The sequence below is a fragment of the Anomaloglossus baeobatrachus genome, chromosome 2 (assembly GCF_048569485.1).
Source record: "Anomaloglossus baeobatrachus isolate aAnoBae1 chromosome 2, aAnoBae1.hap1, whole genome shotgun sequence".
Lineage (NCBI taxonomy): Eukaryota > Metazoa > Chordata > Amphibia > Anura > Aromobatidae > Anomaloglossus > Anomaloglossus baeobatrachus.
In genome coordinates, this window is record NC_134354.1 from 261085542 (window position 1) to 261107128 (window position 21587).

Below are 21587 nucleotides of genomic sequence, written 5' to 3' on the forward strand. Positions count from 1 at the left end.
GAGGAGTATAATAAAGGTCTTTTTTACATTATACAGAGCGGGCACTTATATACAGTATTCTAGAATGCTGTATGTAAAAGCTCACTGGTGGTGGACGCAGCTTATAAGAGAAAATCCTGGTGAGAGGTTCTCTTTAAAGCCGGCTGCATTTCCTACCTTTCACTAGTGTGTGCTTATCTGTGGGAGATGATCGTGCCAGCACTCGAAGCCTTGGCCAAACTTTGTCCAGCTTTTCTTGCTCTACCTGAGAATAGTACAACAAAGAGTTACAGAACAATAGCAAAAATAAGCCAATAATCTCTTCAGAGTAAATTGGGCGCCTCCTTGTCTGTATGAAAACTGAAAGCAGGTGACGCTCATGTGCAGCCTTGTAAGAGACCAATATTGAGGTAGTAGTGTCATTGTACGCTAAGGGAGAGAGACATTTTTTGGGTTCATATACACCCTCTATAGGTGTAAACACAAAATCCTAACATCCCAGGCCTAAAGTGAAGTTGTAATGCAATGGGATCATGAGTATTGCTAGACGGCAATGTGCACAGATTGCCAGCCTGCTGTACTGCATGCATCAATGTGCAGCATGAACACATTAACCCCCACTTCATGGCAGAAACTGTACAACAGAAATTATAGCCACTTTTGCCTGATGGACAAAACAGTGAATTATCTCTGCTTATATACACCATAGGATACAAAGCCATAATTTAGTAAACAATTAACCCTTTCACTGTCAGAGATGGTTTTTTGTTTGTTTTGCCTCTTTACGGTCTTCAATGGGTAGGATAACTAACATGCTCATTTTATACTTTGGGTTATTATGGATACAATGATACAAAACATGTATATATTATTTATTGGTACCATTTTGGAGTTCATGAATCTATTTGATTGCTTCTTATACAAATTAAAAAAAAAACCACAAAAATAACCAAACAACTAAAAAGTCATAAGTAATCCTGGCTCTTTTTAGGGCATTTACATGGTGGAATAAATAGCTAATTTTATACAGTGGACTGTTATCAACACTGTGATACCACATATACCGTAGTACAGCTATACTTCATTACTGTAAGGATGCAACCGGCAATGTGGCAGATGGCCGGTATGTGTCACAGAGGTGGAAACCCTCTGCGATCTGAACGTGGAATGTTTCTCTGGAACTTGTAGTTCCATGAGGATTGTTGTACACATTCAGGGCTGGGTTCATGGGATGGTCAGAAGTGATGGGCGGGACTGACCATCCACATACCTCCCATACGTACTTGTGTCTCATGGGATTTAATGGAGTTGTCGTTTGTCACATGATCTCTGTGTGCTGGTGGGAGCCATCTTGGTTGGAGCACATGTGCAGGAGATCCTGTGCATACAGAGCTAGCGAGGCCTCTGAAATGTCAGGGAGCTGCAGAATCCACTGAGGCTTTGAGGAATTGGAACGTGTACAAGGGCCGGGATGGTGAGCCCAGTGTGAGAGTCTCCCTGGACTGGATGGAGGCAGACTGACAGCCTGCAAACCTACTGGCAGGTAACACCCCAGAAAGGGGGACTTTACTGGCTGATACCAGAGAATGAACTGTATGAACAATCGGCAGTTTAAACAGACAGTGAGACGTTGTCCTGCGGGAAAGTGGCTGTGGCCCATTACACTGCGTGGTTTATGAGGATGTGAATAAATCACCGAGATTTTTAAGTGACAAAGTGCTCGTGTGTGTCTTGATCCCGCTGCCAGACGTGTGCCCCAAGATGTTCAGGGTCCAGGTTGTCACATTACTTTCTCACAATTAAAATCCTAATAAAAACAAACATTTTTCTGTGTCGCCATATTCGAAGAGCCATAATTATTTTTTTTTCTGGTGACGAGAGTGGGTTTGATTTTTTGCAGAAGAACCTAATTTTAATTGATAACATTTTTGGGCTTGTGACTTTGATTGCTTTTATTTAAATATTTTCTACATTAAGGGACCAAAAAAACAGCAGTGCTGTTTTTTTCTTTTTAAAATGATGTTGACGAGAAAGATAAGTGGCAAAGTAGACTTCGAATTTAGGTTGTTACAGATGCAATGATGACAACATTACATATATGTGTAGGGTATTATTTACATTAGCTACAAGATTTTTTTTCTTTTTCTAAAATTAACTATACTGGTGTGATTCATGAAAGTGAGTGCTACACAGGGGACAGGAGGATCTCTCTCACTCTCACTCTCACTCTCACTCTCACTCTCTCTCACTCCCTCCCTGCTTCCCTCTCCTTCACACTGGAGAGATATGTTTTTGCAGTCTGCATTTCAGCCTGGGTCGCAGACCAGAATTGCTGCTGTAGTTGGGAAAAGGCTGTGGTAATTATTGAGCCCGGTAATGATCGCTGATACCTCCTTTTATGGTCTTGATCTTTTACGGCACTGACGTTTTACAGAAGTGCACCCCGATAGATTAGAATTATTAGAAGAAAAACACACAATTAGTGTGTTATCTGCTTTGTACTATTAGGCTATGTGCCCACGCTGTGGAAAATGCGCGGAATTTGCCGCGGATTTTTCAAAAATCTGCAGCACAGCTACTCCCCAGCCATTTCTATGGCATTTGGGAACTGCTGTGCCCACGCTGCGGATTTTTCCACAGCGAAAATAATGCGGATTTTCCTGCGGAAAAATCAGCAGCATGTCAATTATTCCTGCAGATTTCTCCGCAGGGTCCCATATACTTACCTGCCTCACCGGAGTCACTTTCTCCGTCCGGTGTACAGCAGCGCGGTGGATCCAGGTATAGGAAGGAAGAGGTGGGCGGGGCCTGCACGAGCTCCGGTCATGTGACAGCCGGAGCTAGTTCAGGCCCGCCCATCTTCTCCTGCAGACGCTGACAGAGTGACCCGGCCGCCGGAAAGCGAGGTGCTGCATGATGCATGTTCTGCATTGAGGATGCAGTGCCGAAGCCATGGTACTGTATCCTCAATGCAGAATGCCTGCACCATATCCGCAGGACATTCCGCAGCATGGAAACAGACAAAAATTGTGCTGCGGTTTCCTGGGAGCTCCTGCGGAATGTCCTGCGGATATATCCGCAGGACACTGTCCCCGTGGGCACATAGCCTTATAGTACAGACTGCGGCGTGTTTAAACCCCTAAATGCTGTTGCCAATCATATCAGTGGCATCCAAATAGTTAACAGAAGCAGAGGGTCCACTCTTTCGCAAACAAGTACACAGCAATTGCAAATTCCCAGAGTTTTGATTTTTTTTAAAACTTGTTTTAATGAAAACTGTTACACAACAATAATAAATGTATTCAAAAGACTTCTTCAGTAGTAGGAAGCAAAAGTACAATATCCATTGTTCTTAAAAAGGTATAGCATAACACAAAAGTGAGTACACGTCTCATATTTTTGTCAATATGTTATTATATCTTTTCATGGGACAACACTGAAGATATGACACTTTGCTACAATGTACAATAGTCAGTGTACAGCTTGTATAACAGTGTAAATTTGGTGCCCTCTAAATAACTCAACACACAGCCATTAATGTCTAAACCGCTGGCAACAAATGTGAGTACATCCTTAGGTGAAAATGGCCAAATTGTTCCCAACTAACCATGAATGATGTCATGTTATTCATTAGTGTTAGGCTATGTGCACACGCTGTGTTTTTTTAACGCTGCGTTTTTTTAACGCTGCGTTTTTGGCCGCTAAAAAACGCACCCGCGGCAAAAAAAGCATGCGTTTTTACCGTGATTTGGTGCGCTTTTGGCTGCGTTTTGATCTCTGCGTTTTTCTGCGTTTTTCCAATACATTGCATGGGGGGAAAACGCAGAAAAACGCAGGAAAGAATTGACATGCCCATTTTTTTTTTAAGCTCAAAAACGCAGCTTAAAAAAAAAAGTTGTGTGCAGACAGCAAAAATGAAAACTCAGACTTTGCTGGGGAAGCAAAGTCATGCAGTTTTGAGGCCAAAAACACACCCGAAAAACGCCGCAAAAAACGCACTGTGTGCACAGAGACTTACATGGTTTTGGTGTGAATGGGAAGCAGGTGTGTTAAATTAGGTGTTATCACTCACTGATACTGGTCACTAGAAGTTCAACATGCACCTCATTACAAAGAATTCTCTGAGGATCTGAAAAAAGAATTGTTGCACTGCATAAAGATGGCCTAGGCTATGAGAATATTGCCAACACATTAAGGCTATGGGCACACAGTGCGTTTTTCGCGGCGTTTTTGTGCCTTTTTCGGGTGCATTTTTGGCCTCAAAACTGCATGACTTTGCTTCTCCAGCAAAGTCTATGAGTTTTCATTTTTGCTGTCCGCACACAACTTTTTTGTTAAGCTGCGTTTTTGAGCTTAAAAAATAAATAAATGGGCATGTCAATTCTTTCCTGCGTTTTTCTGCGTCTTTCCCCCATGCAATGCATTGGAAAAACGCAGAAAAACGCAGAGATCAAAAACGCAACCAAAAACTCACCAAATCGCGGTAAAAAAAGCATGCGTTTTTTGCCGCGGATGCGTTTTTGTGCGTTTTTAGCGGCCAAAAACGCACAAACACGCAGCGTCAAAAAAACGCAGCGTGTGCACATAGCCTAAAAGTGAGCTGAAGCATTGGTGAAGACCATACAGCGGTTTAACAAGACAGGTTCCACTTAGAACAGACCTCGACACAGTCAAACAAAAACGATGTGTGCATATGCGTCATATCCAAAGGTTGTCTATTCAAAATAGACTTATAAGTGCTGCAATGCAGAGGTTAAAAGGAGTGGGGTGGGGGTCAGCCTGTCAGTGCTCAGACCACATGCCGCACACTGCATCATATTGGTCTGCATGGCTGTCGTCCCAGATGGAAGCCTCTTCTAAACATGATGCAAAAGAAAACCTCCAAACAGTTTGCTGAAGTTAAGCAGACAAATGGCACGGATTACTGTAACCATGTCCTGTAGTCTGATGAGACCAAGATAAACTTATTTGGTTCTGATGGTGTCAAGTATATGCAGCAGCAACCAGGTGAGGAGTACAAAGACAAGTGTGTCTTACCTACAGTCAAGCATGGTGGTGAGAGAGTCATGGTTTGGGACTGTATGACTACTGCCGGCTGTGGGGAGCTACAGTTTATTAAGGGAACCATGAATACCAACATGTACTGTGCTATACTGAAGCAGAGCATGATTCCCTCCATTCTTATTCCACCCCAAGCACACCACCAAGAAGACCACTGCCTTACATAAGAAACTAAGGGTAAAGGTGCTGGACTGGCCAAGTATATCACCAGACCTTAACTCTTTTGTGCATCCTGAAATGGAAGGGGGAGGAGTGTAAGGTCTCTAAGATCCACCAGCTACATGATGTCATCATGGAAGAGGATTAAGTGGCTCCTGTGAAAATCTAGTGAACTCCATGTCCAAGAGAATTAAGGCAGTGCATGAAAATAATGGTGGCCACATAAAATATTGACACTTTCACTGACTACATTACATTGTATCAAAATGTCATATCTTCAGTGTTGTCTCATGAAAAGATATAATAAAATATTTACAAAAATGTGAAGGGAGTATTCACTTTTGCGATATACTGTATACATAAAGGAGATGCCCAGGTACTTGCATCATATCACAGTTTGATATTCGCAAGTCAGCTGAAACCCATGTTGTGTTGAAGAAGCATAAAACAATATACATGTTACTCTTGTCATAAAATCTTAAGTGACAGCTCAGAATTTAAACTGTTCAGATATAAAAATAAAAGCATAAAACCTTTTGCTGCCCACTGTAAGATTCCCACCTACATCTCCAAAACTATATATTACCTTTAACTGGTAGTATATAGGATACTTCAATTTTGAAAGACTGCACCGATGATTTCCATATGTCCCACACCTTATAAAATTTTGAGGGCATCCTCTATATGATACAATAATTACATATTAGAAAACAGTGTACTTATGGAATCAACCCAGGCCCTTAATTGAGGAGAATTACCCATCCATCTTGTAGTTATCAATTTCCTGGCAAGAAATAAACTTTCACTAATTAACATTTTGGTACAATGACCCCACATTTCCTCCTCCAGTAGACCAAATAAACATATATTAGTATCTAGTGGAACGGGAATGGATGTCAGGGAGGATAGGAAGGTGACTATACTTGGCCAGAAGGAGAGAATACTGTAATTGCACCAGCCCAAACCAAGTGGCAGAAATCTACGTTTAAGGTGTGGCATTACAGACATTCCAAGGAGGATAAGCTACCCATTCGGAGTAACTTTGATGGGGTTAGGTAGGCTTGGGAATAATGTATAATTGAGTAATTGAGTGATTCTATTGGTTACTGAAAGAGACATAAAGAGGGATTCCAAGATCTCCTCCCAGTCCTCCTCACTAATAGTGGGAATAAGCAGCTCCCCCTTGTCTTTCACCTTCAGAGAAGTAGAACCAATACCTATTGACATCATGTATGAGTATAGAGCGGATATGAGACCTTGAAGGCATTGTGACTTAAGAATACATACCAATGAAAAAGGTAGATGTGGTCACCATTACGTTTTGTGAATGCAATTAAGATTGGACAGCAGACATTAATTGAAGATATCTAAAAAAAAAAGTGACATCTCGACACATCACACTTATTTCTCTATTGATCGAAAGAGAGCATTATATTCTGGTCATAAATGTCACCAAGTAAAAGGAAGTTTTGAGTGCTCCAAAATTGAGAGGATAGGTGAGATACCAGGGATGGAAAATAAGGGTTCTGCCATTGAGACATGTCCACTAAAATAGTAAAATTTGACACTTGTCTCGCCTATCTTCAGACTAACCGCGCCAACTTGAGCATAGGCAACATTTTGGAAATGTCAGGCTTATCAAGCTCCAAAAAATCCTAGTAGACAGCTAGTGTTTGCTGCTTCCGCCAAGTGACTCTCTGAATTTGGCAGTTGAGAACTTGGCATCCAACCGCTTATTACCTTTAGCTGGCCTGCTATGTAATTAAAAATACAGCAAAGCTGTACCCCCGAGCTTTTTGGGTCTTTGAAGGGGAAATAATTTAGGTTTGGGTGGAGAACTTCCTTACATAAACGAAAACATTAGATAGTTTTGTTGTGAAGAAAGATTCAGGGATAGGCACTACAGAATTTCGACAATAATATCATCTTAATTAGGTTTATGTAACCAGTCACTGATAATGGTAGTTTCCTGGAGATTAAAACTTCAGTTTGGCATAACCATATTGTGGCAGAATGTTAGAAAAGAGCTCCCATTTACTGTCTTGATAAATGTTGATCCACAAATATTTAAAATGTGTATCCACTTGTAAAAGTTACAAAGAATTTAAATGGATAGAGGTATCACACAAAAGAAGCATTAACGATGATTTGTTCCAGTTTATATTAAGGCCAGAAAATCTGCTAAATGTATGTGTAGTAGAGATACCATTAGGTAAAGTGTCTCCGACCTGGTCCATAAAAAAATGATCATGTCATCAGCGTATAACCCAATAGAATCTGTCCAATCAGGTATAGCTATGCCTTTAATTAGTGGCGTATAGCGTATTCTAATAGCTAATGCTTCAATAGCCAGGGCAAATAAAATGGGGTAGAGGGGACAGCCTGCGCGTTCCCATAGTTGCCATGGCTCTTCTTGGCCAAGTAACAACCTATTTTGCCCTACCATTTGCAAGGTATAACAGGCTGTGTATATGAAATATATACAGTATAGACATATAGCAGTGTTTGCGACCAGTGTGCAATGTGAAAAACATTCAAGTTCTGTAGTGAGACTAAGTAAAATGTATTTAAAAAAAACCCTATACAAAAAGAAGAAAAAGTGTTTTGCCAGTAAAACGGCAGCTTGTGTGTAAAAAGAAAATTTCTATGCACAAAATTTGTATGGCCACGTCCGGAATCATCCTAGCTATAAAACTATCACAAAACCTATTCTGTATGGCGAACATGGTAATACCTCCCCAAAAAATGTAGCCTTTTCATCATACTGACAAGCAAAAAGTGGATTAAAAAGTAATATGTGCAAAAAAAAATAATAAATAATTGTGTCACTGAAAATATCAAGTCATCCTGCCAAAGATAAGCCCAAATATGGCTCTGTAGACAAAAAATAATTATATTGTTTAAAATATCATTTTTAGTGTATAAAAATAGCAATAAAAATAGTAAAACATATACAAAAAAATATAATTAAAAATCTGGTATCGCTTGAGTCATGCTAACTACAAGATGAAAGCAGCCTCATCACTTATACTGCGTATGATCGTGTAGACGCAACCCCCATCCCCCACCCCTATAAAAATCTTGAATAGCTAGGGGGGGTTTCATTCTGCAGATGCAAAACTTGAATAAAACGCTATTACAAAATATTATGTACCTGAAAATAGTACCAATAAAATCTTCAACTCAACCTGGTAAAAAAAAAAAAAAGTCCTCATACAGCTGTTAGCTCAAAACAAAAAGATATAACTCTCAGACTATGGTGATGAAAAACAATAAAATAATGGTTTTAGTGTGCAAAAGTAGCAAAACAAACTATATAAATATGGTAATACTGGAATTGCAGACGCAGAGGATAAAGCAGATTTATCCAACCTCACTGTGAATGGCATAAAAAAGTAAATTAAAACCATTCTTGAACTGCTCTTCATTCCACTTGCCAAAAATCAGCTGAAGACTAGAATCACATTTATGTTGTGCTCTATGGTGAGCACTTACATTGTGGTTTCATTCTAAACCCCCAAAATGCAATTCAGAGCAAACCTTCTATGGCACATTCCCTATAATGAAGCAGATTGAGTCACTGTCACGCTGGAGCATACAGACGCTCAGTGTGCGGCACAATAGAAGGGTAACAACAGGCGTGGTATAGAAGTAAGACCCTGGCGATAGGGAGAGGGGACACATCCTGCCACTCACCTGAGCCTTTACCCTATGCTCCCTAAAGTCTCTATTCGGGTCCTTCATCCCATTGCGGTCATATGCCTAGGCCCTCACTTGCCCTGAACTTACTTTGGCACTAATCTCATCACTGCAATAATTTAACACAAGGGAAAGGAGACAGACCAGATGGACACAAAAAAAGAAAACACTAAGCTACTCCAATGCAGCTGAATAAAACAGCTGCAATTGTCACGACTCCTCAGATTCTCCAGAGACTGGCTCCTTCCAAGGGAACAGCATAAGGCTATGTGCCCATGGGAGTTTGTACAGGTGTCCTGACACAGGATCCCCACATTAAAATGAACCAGCTCCTCACAGCATCAGCAATCTCCCAAAGGAGATGTGTCAGGAGGATGAGGACCAGGTTTATCCAACCCTAGAACACCAGACCATCCAGTAATGAATGATACTATTATTGGGAAGAAAGGGACATCACAGTGGATGGGTGAGATTGTTCAATTTCTCTTCCCCTACTTATGCATTTTGAGCAGATCATTAAGTACCTTTGTTGGCAAAATCCTGAAATGTCTTTTGATGACTGACATGCTTTCTAGTCATTACTAATGACCAACTGGTAGTTTTGATATTTACCGTTAGTATTGGCTATACCGTGTTTCATTTGTATGTTTGTCCTTGTCTGTTTTTACCATTGGTTACGACCTGTGACCATTTTATTATTGAAATATTAAAAGGTAATTTCTAGGCGTTATTTTTCAATTCACTTTGCTATATCTGGTTTCATACGTGAATTATATTGTCCAGTAGCTGCTTCTTTGAACAGGAGTGGTCACAAAGAGCTGCACTTGAGATTAAGGCTACAAAGGATAGCCAGATAGGAAAGAGTCCTTAACCCCTACAGCACCAAAAGAAAGTAGATTCACTCAAACACAAGCTGCAGACCAGCGCATAATAAGGCGTTCTGACCTTCTGGTCCCAGACTCGCCAGAGAACTCCCCCCAAGGGGGGCACATGCATGACAGTCACTTTGGACTTTATATTTGGCATCTATTTAGCAATAAAAGTGTGATCATCCAGTTATGTGAATGCATAAAAAGATGGGAAATCACGGAAACAGGTCAGACGGAGAGGCAAAATAAAAAAAACAAACATTTCATTCTGATCTGGAGGCACTATTAAGCCCCTTCACACGTCTCGACCCTTCATGTGGTCTACCCATTTTTGATACCCAGCAAAGATAAAGCAGACAATTGTGAGCTGTCAAATATTATCAGGCTGGGAAGGTGCATGCTTACTGGGCCCTTCCCAGCCTAAAAATACCTGGCTGTAGCCACCCCAGAAGTGCCACATGACATTAGATTTGCCAACTCTGGAGCTTCGCCTCGGCACTTTCCAATTTGCCCTGGTACATTGGCAATCAGGGTAATGTTTTTTAAAGGGTTGATTGATGTAAAGAAAAAGAAACCGCACACTCGCATGACATACGGATACTAAGTGAGTAAAAAAAAAACAAAAAAGAACACAACACGCGCCCGAACACTCACCAACGTTTCTGACTGAGAATCTCAGCGATTTTATATATGCAAATGTGATTGCACTCTAAATCTGAAACTAGCCATAAAAAAATTTTGATTTATCCCAAAATAGTACCAACAAAAAAAATCATCTCATCCTACAACAAACTCCGCATTCAGGTCTGTCATCTATCAAGGGAAGGTTTTCAATTTATTGGCAGCACAAAAGCTCTGTAAAAGCAACATGCCTTCCCCTCCAAAAAGTCTTCAGTCCGAAAACTAAATCCCCACTCCCTTCTGTGCCCTACAGTGTGCCTAAAGAGTAATTAATGTCCACAAGTCTAATAGGTCCAGAAATATTTGGACAATGAGCGAATCTTGGCGATTTGTGCTCCGAATGTCACTATTTTTAATTTCAAATTAAACAACTGAGATGCAATTTAAGTGTAGACTTTCAGGTTTAATTAAAAGGGTTACACAAAAATATCCTGTGAAACGTTTAGGAATTGCAATCATTCCTTTACAAAGCCTCCTCATTTAGTTTTACTTTGCAATAACTGCCTGAAGTCTGAAAGCTATGGACGTCACCAAACGCTGGATTTCCTTCTTTGTGATGTGATATTTTGTACAGCTGACTTCAGTTGTTGCTTATTTGTGGGTCTTTCTGCCTTAAGTTTTGTCTTAAGCATGTGAAATGCATACTTGATGGGGTTGAGATCTGCTAACTGATGGATTTTGTTTTTAATTTTTTTTCAGCACAATGATAGCCTGTTTCATTTCCACAAAGAGTTCCTTTGACCGCATATTATGGTTTCACAGCAACAGCTTCCAAATGCCACACCTGAAATTGACTTCAGAACTTTTACCTGCTTATTTAATAGTGCATTAACAAGGGAACAGCCCATGCAGACCATTAAGGAGCTTTTGAGATAATTGTCTAATTACATTTGGTCCCTTGAAAAAGTAGCTACATATTTAACAGCTGTAATTCCTAAACCCTTATTGCAAATAGGATGAGAATACCCTCAATTTAAAGGAAACCTGTCACCAGATTTTGGCCTTCTAAACTAAAACTAAAACCTTAAACAGCGCTTGGGCTGCTTTCTATACTGGTGCACGTGACCACCCCTGTAGACCTCACAAATATCTTTATAAAATCTCCGGCCATATATATCTGCCTGCGCAAACAGGCAAGTTCTAGGCGCATGTGCGAGAGTTTGCCGATGATGTGGATGAAGTGGTAGATGTCATCCACATTGCCGGGCAAATTTTATGCCCGTGAGGTGAACTTCTGGTTCATGCAGACGGACCAATGTTTTTGGCTCTGCCCGCAATAGGGCAAAGTGAAGTGCGCCTGTGCGAGCCATAAACATGTTTGCGCAGGCGCGAGATATTGCCTGCCTATGTGGATGGCGTTCAAGGCGTCATCCACGTCAATCAGCACAAGAGGACAGCGAACGGAGGCACAGATCAGGACGCCTATCAGACCGCACAATTTACATAAATGGCGGGAGATTCTATAAAGGCATTTGTGGGGTCTACAGAGGGGGCCAGGGGGTAACGTGCACCAATATAGAATGCAGCACAGGCGCTGCTTAAGGTGCTAATTGTAGTTTAGAAGACCAAAATCTGGTTACAGGTTCCCTTTAAAGCTGAGAGTCTGCTCTTTACTAGATCGAGCATTGGGTGCTCGGGTACACTGAGTGCCCAGCTGAGTATCACGGGTGCTCAAATGTGTCATTTGTGAATGATCCAACATGACACAGGACAGTTCCTTTCAGTGAATGATGGCAGCCGACATCGCTGTAAGCCGTTGGCAGTCTCTGAATGGCCCTCACTGGGGTTAAAAACAATGTGCTTGGATGCTATGTGTAAAAAAATGGCTGGCTGTACGTGGGCAGAGCCAAACTGCTCAAACAGTGACTTCCAACCTACTCGTTCCTCCACTTAAACCAGTCAGAGCGTCCAACCTGCTCAACCCAAGAAAAGACAACTGGAGCATTTTTGTGCTTGCTTATTATTAGTAAAGAGCTAAAATGCTAAAACTTGTGTCACCGTCCAAATATTTCTGGATCTAATTGTATGGGATTACTGTAGTGGGAAGGAACCACTTAATTTATGGGGTGCGTGTCTTCAGGAGCAAACCTGGTACCTTTGTATTTACTTTCATGGAGTCTTCTCTTTACTGTTGACTTAGAGACAGATACACCTACTTCACTGAGAGTGTTCTGGACTTCAGTTGATGTTGTGAACGGGTTCTTCTTCACCAAAGAAAGTATGCGGCGATCATCCACCACTGTTGTCATCCGTGGACGCCCAGGCCTTTTTGAGTTCCCAAGCTCACCAGTCAATTCCTTTTTTCTCAGAATGTACCCGACTGTTGATTTTTCTACTCCAAGCATGTCTGCTATCTCTCTGATGGATTTTTTCTTTTTTTTTCAGCCTCAGGATGTTCTGCTTCACCTCAATTGAGAGTTCCTTAGACCGCATGTTGTCTGGTCACAGCAACAGCTTCCAAATGCAAAACCACACACCTGTAATCAACTCCAGACCTTTTAACTACTTCATTGATTACAGGTTAATGAGGGAGACGCCTTCAGAGTTAATTGCAGCCCTTAGAGTCCCTTGTCCAATTACTTTTGGTCCCTTGAAAAAGAGGAGGCTATGCATTACAGAGCTATGATTCCTAAACCCTTTCTCCGATTTGGATGTGAAAACTCTCATATTGCATCTGGGAGTGTGCACTTTCAGCCCATATTATATATATATAATTGTATTTCTGAACATGTTTTTGTAAACAGCTAAAATAACAAAACTTGTGTCACTGTCCAAATATTTCTGGACCTAACTGTATTTGTGGTTTAAGGGATATATTGTGGTGGTCAAATGCTACATTCCAAATACATTCCTTTTTACTTGACTTATAATAGTATACTTATACAATACGATATGGATTGCTAGACTTGACTATTATAACATGGTGTCACCTTTTGATATGCTGAAACGATGGATGGGATTTATAATTGAATTGATGACTCTGTAACCATGTGCCCCCCAGGTGGCTCTCTTGTTTATATAATTATTGTATGAAATTATTATGAATAAAATATTTAAGATTTGATAGCAATTTTGTATTGAATCACTTCTTTCTTGGCTGGTTATCACCGGGGCCAAGTTGTGGTATTCTAAGTCGCCAAGGCCTGGCCACCGGAGAGTGCTCTCTCCACCCAGAAGTGTTCCTACACATCTGCACTCGCTGGGGTACACCAGACGTGGATCTAATGGCCTCACGGTTGAACGCAAAGGTACCCGCGTTCATAGCCAGGTCACGCGATCCGCAGTCTATCGGCCCGGATGCTCTAGTCTGCTCCTGGCTCCACTTCCGTCTGCCTTACATATTTCCACCCCTACCTTTGCTGCCGCGGGTAATCAGGAAAATCAAAGCAGAGGGAGTCCCGGTGATACTGATAGCACCGGACTGGCCCAGGCGCGCCTGGCACGCCGAATTAGTACAAATGCTCGCAGACGTACCGTGGCGCCTTCTAGACATCCCAGACTTGCTGACACAAGGGCCCATTTCCCATCAGAACTCCAGAGCCCTGAAGCTGACGGCATGGCCATTGAGACCTGGGTATTAACAAGAGCAGGATTCTCCCCCGCGGTTATCTCCACCATGATCAGCGCCCGAAAGCCTGCTTCATCCCGCATTTACCACTGTACGTGGAAAATCTTCCTTTCATGGTGCAGGGAAACTAACGTCTAGCCTATGCCTCTGACCATCCCCAGAATTCTCGATTTTTCTGCAGGTTGGCTCTCAGTTCCCTTAAAGGGCAGGTCTCAGCGCTCTCAATCTTCTACCAATGCCGCCTGGCTCAAAAACCGCAAGTCAAGACCTTCCTCCAGGGCGTTTCCCATCTAGTTCCCCCGTACAAACGGCCGCTGGAACCATGGGACCTCAATCTCGTTCTGGACAGTCTCCAGAGGTCCCCCTTTGAACCTCTCAAGGAATCCTCCCTTGCTTTTCTGTCCTGGAAGGTAAGGTTCCTGGTGGCAATTATGTTCATCAGACAGGTTTCGGAGCTAGCAGCACTCTCTCGCCGTGAGCCTTTTCTGATTTTTCACCAGGACAAGGTGGTTCTGCGCCCCCTTCTGGATTTTCTTCCAAAGGTTCCCACCCCGTTTCATTTGAACGAGGACATTGTTCTGCCTTCCTTTTGTCCACACCCAGTTCATAGGGTGGAAAGGTCTCTGCATTCATTAGACCTCTCAGATATTACATATCCAGGACAGCCCCTTTTAGGAAAACGGACTCTTTGTTCGTCATTCCTGAGGGGCCTAAGAAGGGACAGGCAACGTCAAAGGCGACTCTGGCTCGCTGGATTCACTCTGCGATCCAGGAAGTCTACCGCTTGCAACTCAAGCCCATTCCTAGTGGGCTACGGGTTCATTCCACGCGAGAATTTGGCGCTTCGTGGGCCATTCGGCATCAGGCTTCAGTGGAACAGGTGTGTAAGGCTGCGACCTGGTCTAGCCTACATACGTTTTCAAAGCTTTACAGAGTCCATGCCCAGGTTTCAGCTGAGGCAAATCTGGGTAGGACAATTCTGCAAACGGCAGTAGAGCAGCTTCTCTCAGTAGGTGCTCCAGGCTGTCTGGGACTGGTTCCTAGTCCTTGGGTTGCGTTACTTTGTTTTTATTTTTCCCTCCCATGGACTGCTTTAGGACGTCCCATGGTCCTGTGTCCCCGAATGAAGCGTCAGAGAAAAATGGATTTTTGTGTACTCGCCGTAAAATCGTTTTCTCTTAGCCATCATTGGGGGACACAGCACCCACCCTGTTGCCCTGTTGGGCCTTGGTTCTCTCAGTACCTTATTTGGTTATGATTCTTTTTTTTCTCATGTTCCTCTGTTGAGGTAAGTTTTTACTGGCTTTTTCTCCTACTGCTTGTGTACTAAAACTGAGGTTGCCTGGCCCAGCCAGGGGGTGTATACTGCAGAGGAGGAGCTATGCTTTTGCATCCACTTAGTGTCCTCCTATGGATAGGCAGCATAACACCCATGGTCCTGTGTCCTCATGGTCCTGTGTCCCCCAATGATGGCTCAGAGAAAACGATTTTACGGTGAGTACACAAAAATCCATTTTTAAGACTCACCCCTGATTTTACTCCCAAATTTTTGGGAGGAAAAGTGCTGTCAAGGGAAGAATTTGGTTGAAGACTGCTAACGGAGTCTTCGTTTGGGATGTCCATAGACGGTGCTGTATTAGCTGTATATCAGTGCCAATATATCAATGTATATAAGACAATGAACACACAGACGTGCTCTCCCTTTCAGCCAGCATCATCAACTAACTCATGTATTCTATTGTTCAAGCATTAAACACATCACTTCAGCCTGAAAGATATTTACAAAAACTTCTCCATTTGCTCACACATACTGATAAAGAATAATTAGGGGGGAGTGCATATGGGCAGCATTGGGAGAATGCATGAGATCATACATCATCCCAAATAGTACACTTTGAAGACGGTAAGCGACAATGAGATTCTGTCGAAATGATACATGGGAGTATGGGATCACTCGCTTCATCCTACAAATACTACATTCCTTCTCCTGTGAATTTTACTGATAAGGCTCCCAATTAACTTAATATCTCCTTCCTTTCTCGCCTTTTCATTGGGGGACACAGACAGTGGGTATTATGGTGTCTCCAGGGAGGCGTGACACTAGATTTGCAAAAGTGTTAGCTCCTCCCCCCACAGCATATACCCCAGCTAGGCAGGAAACTAGCCCAGTTTTTTTCTAGTGTCAGCAGGGAGGCTGACATGTGTGGACTGAGCTCCACCAGAGGTGCCTCAGGCCAGCTTATTTTGTTTTTATTTTTACTTTTTATTTTGTTTTCTTTTTCTTATTCATTCTATTTTTGATAGGGGCAATACCAGGGTGCCCTGCCACCCCCGTTCCCCCCATGTACGGGCAGAGGAAACCTGGCGTGCACAAGCCGTCAGTCTTCCCTCGCGCCCAAGTGGTCGGGTCTGCGTACCCCTCCAGGCTCCCTGGAAGCACCTCACACTAAGGTAGCTCCAGAGGGCTGAGCAGAGCTGAGGACCTGCTTCAGCCTTGAGCCGAAGATGCGTCCCTGAGATCCCCGCATCCATCAACGACGCGTCTTCAGACGGAGCCAGGAGCAGGTAGGGAGACGACGAGTCATCTGTCCCCTGCATCCAAACCGCCGCCTGGAAAGGCGCCGGTGGGCTGATGCAGGCCGTGATTCCGGGGAGCATCATTAATTTAGCCCCCGGCTTCGGCCTGCATTCTACCAACGCCCCCTCTCACTGCTCTGGAAGCCGCTCCCTCACTCAGGAGCAACTCCTTTCCGATTGGCCGTCACACTTAGTCCCAGCCCTGAGACCAATCAGCCTCCGGGGTTCGTCTCACTCCTCCATGCTGCCAGGAACACTGGATGCCATTTTCCACAAGGGGAGCAGACTCGGGTGAGATCGCCTCCTTGGCTCTGCACTTCTGCAGCACTATATACCGCTCTGCTCAGCGGTATATTGCTGTCTCTCTAGCGGTGTGTGCCTGCTGGTTAGCAGTGTATATCAGCTATTAGCAGTATATACTGCCTGCAGGTACAGTTAGGTCCCGAAATATTTGGACAGTGACACAAGTTTTGTTATTTTAGCTGTTTACAAAAACATGTTCAGAAATACAATTATGTATATAATATGGGCTGAAAGTGCACACTCCCAGCTGCAATATGAGAGTTTTCACATCCAAATCGGAGAAAGGGTTTAGGAATCATAGCTCTATAATGCATAGCCTCCTCTTTTTCAAGGGACCAAAAGTAATTGGACAAGGGACTCTAAGGGCTGCAATTAACTCTGAAGGCGTCTCCCTCGTTAACCTGTAATCAATGAAGTAGTTAAAAGGTCTGGGGTTGATTACAGGTGTGTGGTTTTGCATTTGGAAGCTGTTGCTGTGACCAGACAACATGCGGTCTAAGGAACTCTCAATTGAGGTGAAACAGAACATCCTGAGGCTGGAAAAAAAGAAACAATCCATCAGAGAGATAGCAGACATGCTTGGAGTAGCAAAATCAACAGTCGGGTACATTCTGAGAAAAAAGGAATTGACTGGTGAGCTTGGGAACTCAAAAAGGCCTGGGCGTCCACGGATGACAACAGTGGTGGATGATCGCCGCATACTTTCTTTGGTGAAGAAGAACCCGTTCACAACATCAACTGAAGTCCAGAACACTCTCAGTGAAGTAGGTGTATCTGTCTCTAAGTCAACAGTAAAGAGAAGACTCCATGAAAGTAAATACAAAGGGTTCACATCTAGATGCAAACCATTCATCAATTCCAAAAATAGACAGGCCAGAGTTAAATTTGCTGAAAAACACCTCATGAAGCCAGCTCAGTTCTGGAAAAGTATTCTATGGACAGATGAGACAAAGATCAACCTGTACCAGAATGATGGGAAGAAAAAAGTTTGGAGAAGAAAGGGAACGGCACATGATCCAAGGCACACCACATCCTCTGTAAAACATGGTGGAGGCAACGTGATGGCATGGGCATGCATGGCTTTCAATGGCACTGGATCAATTGTGTTTATTGATGACATAACAGCAGACAAGAGTAGCCGGATGAATTCTGAAGTGTACCGGGATATACTTTCAGCCCAGATTCAGCCAAATGCCGCAAAGTTGATCAGACGGCGCTTCATAGTACAGATGGACAATGACCCCAAGCATACAGCCAAAGCTACCCAGGAGTTCATGAGTGCAAAAAAGTGGAACATTCTGCAATGGCCAAGTCAATCACCAGATCTTAACCCAATTGAGCATGCATTTCACTTGCTCAAATCCAGACTTAAGACGGAAAGACCCAAAAACAAGCAAGACCTGAAGGCTGCGGCTGTAAAGGCCTGGCAAAGCATTAAGAAGGAAGAAACCCAGCGTTTGGTGATGTCCATGGGTTCCAGACTTAAGGCAGTGATTGCCTCCAAAGGATTCGCAACAAAATATTGAAAATAAAAATATTTTGTTTGGGTTTGGTTTATTTGTCCAATTACTTTTGACCTCCTAAAATGTGGAGTGTTTGTAAAGAAATGTGTACAATTCCTACAATTTCCATCAGATATTTTTGTTCAAATCTTCAAATTAAACGTTACAATCTGCACTTGAATTCTGTTGTAGAGATTTCATTTCAAATCTAATGTGGTGGCATGCAGAGCCCAACTCGTGAAAATTGTGTCACTGTCCAAATATTTCTGGACCTAACTGTATATGCCGGCTGTTTGACAGTATATGCCATTTTGCTACAGTATATACCGGCTGTGCATAGCAGTCACTTTATAATACTGCTAGTGGCTCCTCACTCATACTAACAGCGGCATATCCCTATATAGGGCTGTAGGACTCTATTGCTGACATGCGTAACCGCAAGGGTGATAAAGCTTCCCAGGCATCCTCTACGGACCTGTACTATGCTTGTACCACCTGTGGACGCTCGTTTTCTAATGGCCGAAGCTATCCACTATGCCGGGGCTGCGATGCCCCTTCTACCGTGTCACAACAGAACCCGTTGCCGGACCAGGATGCCGTGCAGTCTCTGGATTGTGCTCCGGCCAGGCAGCACCCCCGTCTGATGACGTAATGCCTGCATGGGCTCTTCTAATGTCTAAAAGGTTAATGACCTTGCCGCTCAGATATCCCAGCTGTCCTCAGGCTCCCACAGCCTTCCCCCGGCCCAGCTCCCTGAGAGGAACCCGCCTGCTTTGTCTGGTCCCTCTTCCCCAGAACGTAAAAAGGCTGTTTCCAAAAGGCGCCATTGCGAACTCTACACCTCATCCGACTCGGACGATAGTCAGTATGACCGAGGTTCCGTGACCTTTAGTAGTCACGATTCTCAAGACTCTGACTCTGATTCAGATGTCCTTTCTGAGTCTAGGCATATAGAAAACACACTAATTTTGGCTGTCAATCACTCTCTGTCGATCTCTGATCAGCCTCCTGACCCGACTTCCCAGTCGACAATCAAGCGGGCCAAGAAGCCTCCTAAATCCTTTGCTCAGGATCCGTTTTTTCGGCAAATTATATCTAAACGGTGGGATCACCCTGATAGAAGGTTTAATAAAAAACCCTTCTCTTCATTCGCTTATCCCTTTCCCTCTGAAATGGTTAAGCCCTGGTCAGTACCCCCCGTTGTGGATGCGCCAGTATCCAGACTGGCTAAACACACGGTCATGTCTGTTTCAGACAACGCGTCTCCCAAGGACTCGTCCAACCGCGCAGTTGATGCTGCGGTAAAATCTATTTTCCAGGCTTCGGGGTCCTCTCTTCGCCCTGTTTGCCTTAACATGGGTCGCGAGAGCTATGGGTGTGTGGAGCAAGAACCTACGCAGAATGCTTCGCTCTTCACGGCTCCCTAGATTCAGCTAGTTTGTCAGCCCTATTGGCGGCCAATGCTGTCTTTGCCCGCAGAGTCCTTTGGCTAAAAATATGGAATGCGGACAGTGTCTCCAAGAAATCTCTGTCCACACTCCCCATCCATGGCCTGCGTCTGTTTGGAGAATCCCTGGACAAACTCATATCTGAGACAACGGGTGGTAAAAGTACCATTCTAGCTCAAAAGCAGCCTGTATCCAGGAATTTTAAAAAATCTCCTTGGCGCAGGCAGTCCTTTCGGCCTGCCCCCCAAAACCATCAGCCCAAGGATCGTCCCAACGCTCAGATCAAGGATCCGGTCCCTCAAGGGGCTCTTCTTGGCGTTCCCACTCCAAGCAACCTAAACCCAAAGGACCTCGCTCTGTGCAGGCCCCCTCAGCATGACGCCTGGTATCCCTCAGATCCGACTCCTGTTGGAGGGCGGCTTTTGCTTTTTCAGGATATCTGGCTAGACCACACTCACGATGCTTGGGTTCGATAAATCGTCACCTCAGGTTACAAGATCGATTTCCATTCTCTGCCGGCCAACAGGTTTCTGCGTTCTCGTCTTCCAAAGTCCAAAACGCAAAGCCAGGCCTTATTTCAGGCCATAGCCTCTTTACAGAAAGCAAATGTTATCATTCCAGTGCCCCTGGAACAGCGGGGCAAAGGTTTCTATTCAAACCTTTTTGTCATTCCCAAAAAAGATGGCTCTGTCCGCCCTATCTTGGACCTCAAACGGCTGAACAAATTCGTATGGATTTGAACTTTCCGAATGGAATCATTGAGAGCAGTGCTAGCCGCCATGGATCCTGGAGAACTCCTAGCTTCCATAGACGTTCAAGATGCTTATTTACACATTTCCATATGTGTCTCTCATCAACGGTTCCTTCGCTTTGCCGTAGGACACCGTCATTTCCAATTCAGGGCCCTCCCCTTTGGGCTGGCCACTGCGCCTCGGGTCTTCACAAAGGTCATGGCGGCCGTCATGTCCATTTTACACCCCAGAGGCATCCTGGTCATGCAGCTTCCCTAGACCGGTCAGTCCGCCTATCTCGGTCTGCGCTCAGCTCCCTCGTCTGGTAGACTCAAGCCTCATCCCTATCTCAAGGGAAGTCCTTCCGCCCGGTCCACTGGCAAGTAGTCACAACGGATGCCAGCCTGATAGGCTGGGGGGCGGTGTTTCTCCACCACACTGTTCACGGACGCTGGTCTCCTTCCAAGCGCTCCCTGCACATCAATGTTCTGGAGATCAGAGCCATATTTTTGGCCCTTCAGAATTTTCAACCCTTACTATTGGGCCTCCCTGTTCGGATCCAGTCAGACAATGCCACGGCCGTGGCTTACATCAACCGTCAGGGAGGAACTCGCAGCAGGGCAGCGATGAAAGAAGTATCCAGGATTCTTCTTTGGGCAGAGATGCACATTCCCATTATTTCAGCTGTCCATATTCCGGGGGTAGACAACTGGGCCGCAGACTTTCTCAGCAGGCAAGGTCTAGCGACAGGGGAATGGTCCCTCCACGACGAAGTGTTCCATCAGATCACTCTTCGTTGGGGACTCCCAGATGTGGACCTCATGGCTTCTCGGATGAACGCCAAAATACATCCCTTCATATCCCGGTCGAGAGACCCGCTAGCGCTCGGCTCCGACGCTCTAATCTTTCCGTGGTTGCAGTTTCGCCTACCCTACATCTTCCCTCCGTTTCCTCTCATTCCGAGAGTAATCAAGAAAATCAAAGCGGAGGGAATCCCGGTGATCCTCGTG

The 21587-nt window shown here is 44.0% G+C and overlaps 1 protein-coding gene across 1 annotated transcript in view; it reads right to left on the minus strand.

Moving 5' to 3' along the window:
• LOC142289672 (plasma membrane calcium-transporting ATPase 3-like) overlaps positions 1-21587 on the minus strand; it is a 69466-nt gene that overhangs the window by 37420 nt on the left and 10459 nt on the right. The window contains exons 2-3 of the mRNA XM_075333609.1: positions 15544-15656; positions 157-244 (exon numbers count right to left, since the gene is read on the minus strand). Of these exons, the coding sequence (XP_075189724.1) occupies positions 157-244; positions 15544-15656 (201 nt within the window). The remainder of the gene's footprint in view (positions 1-156; positions 245-15543; positions 15657-21587) is intronic.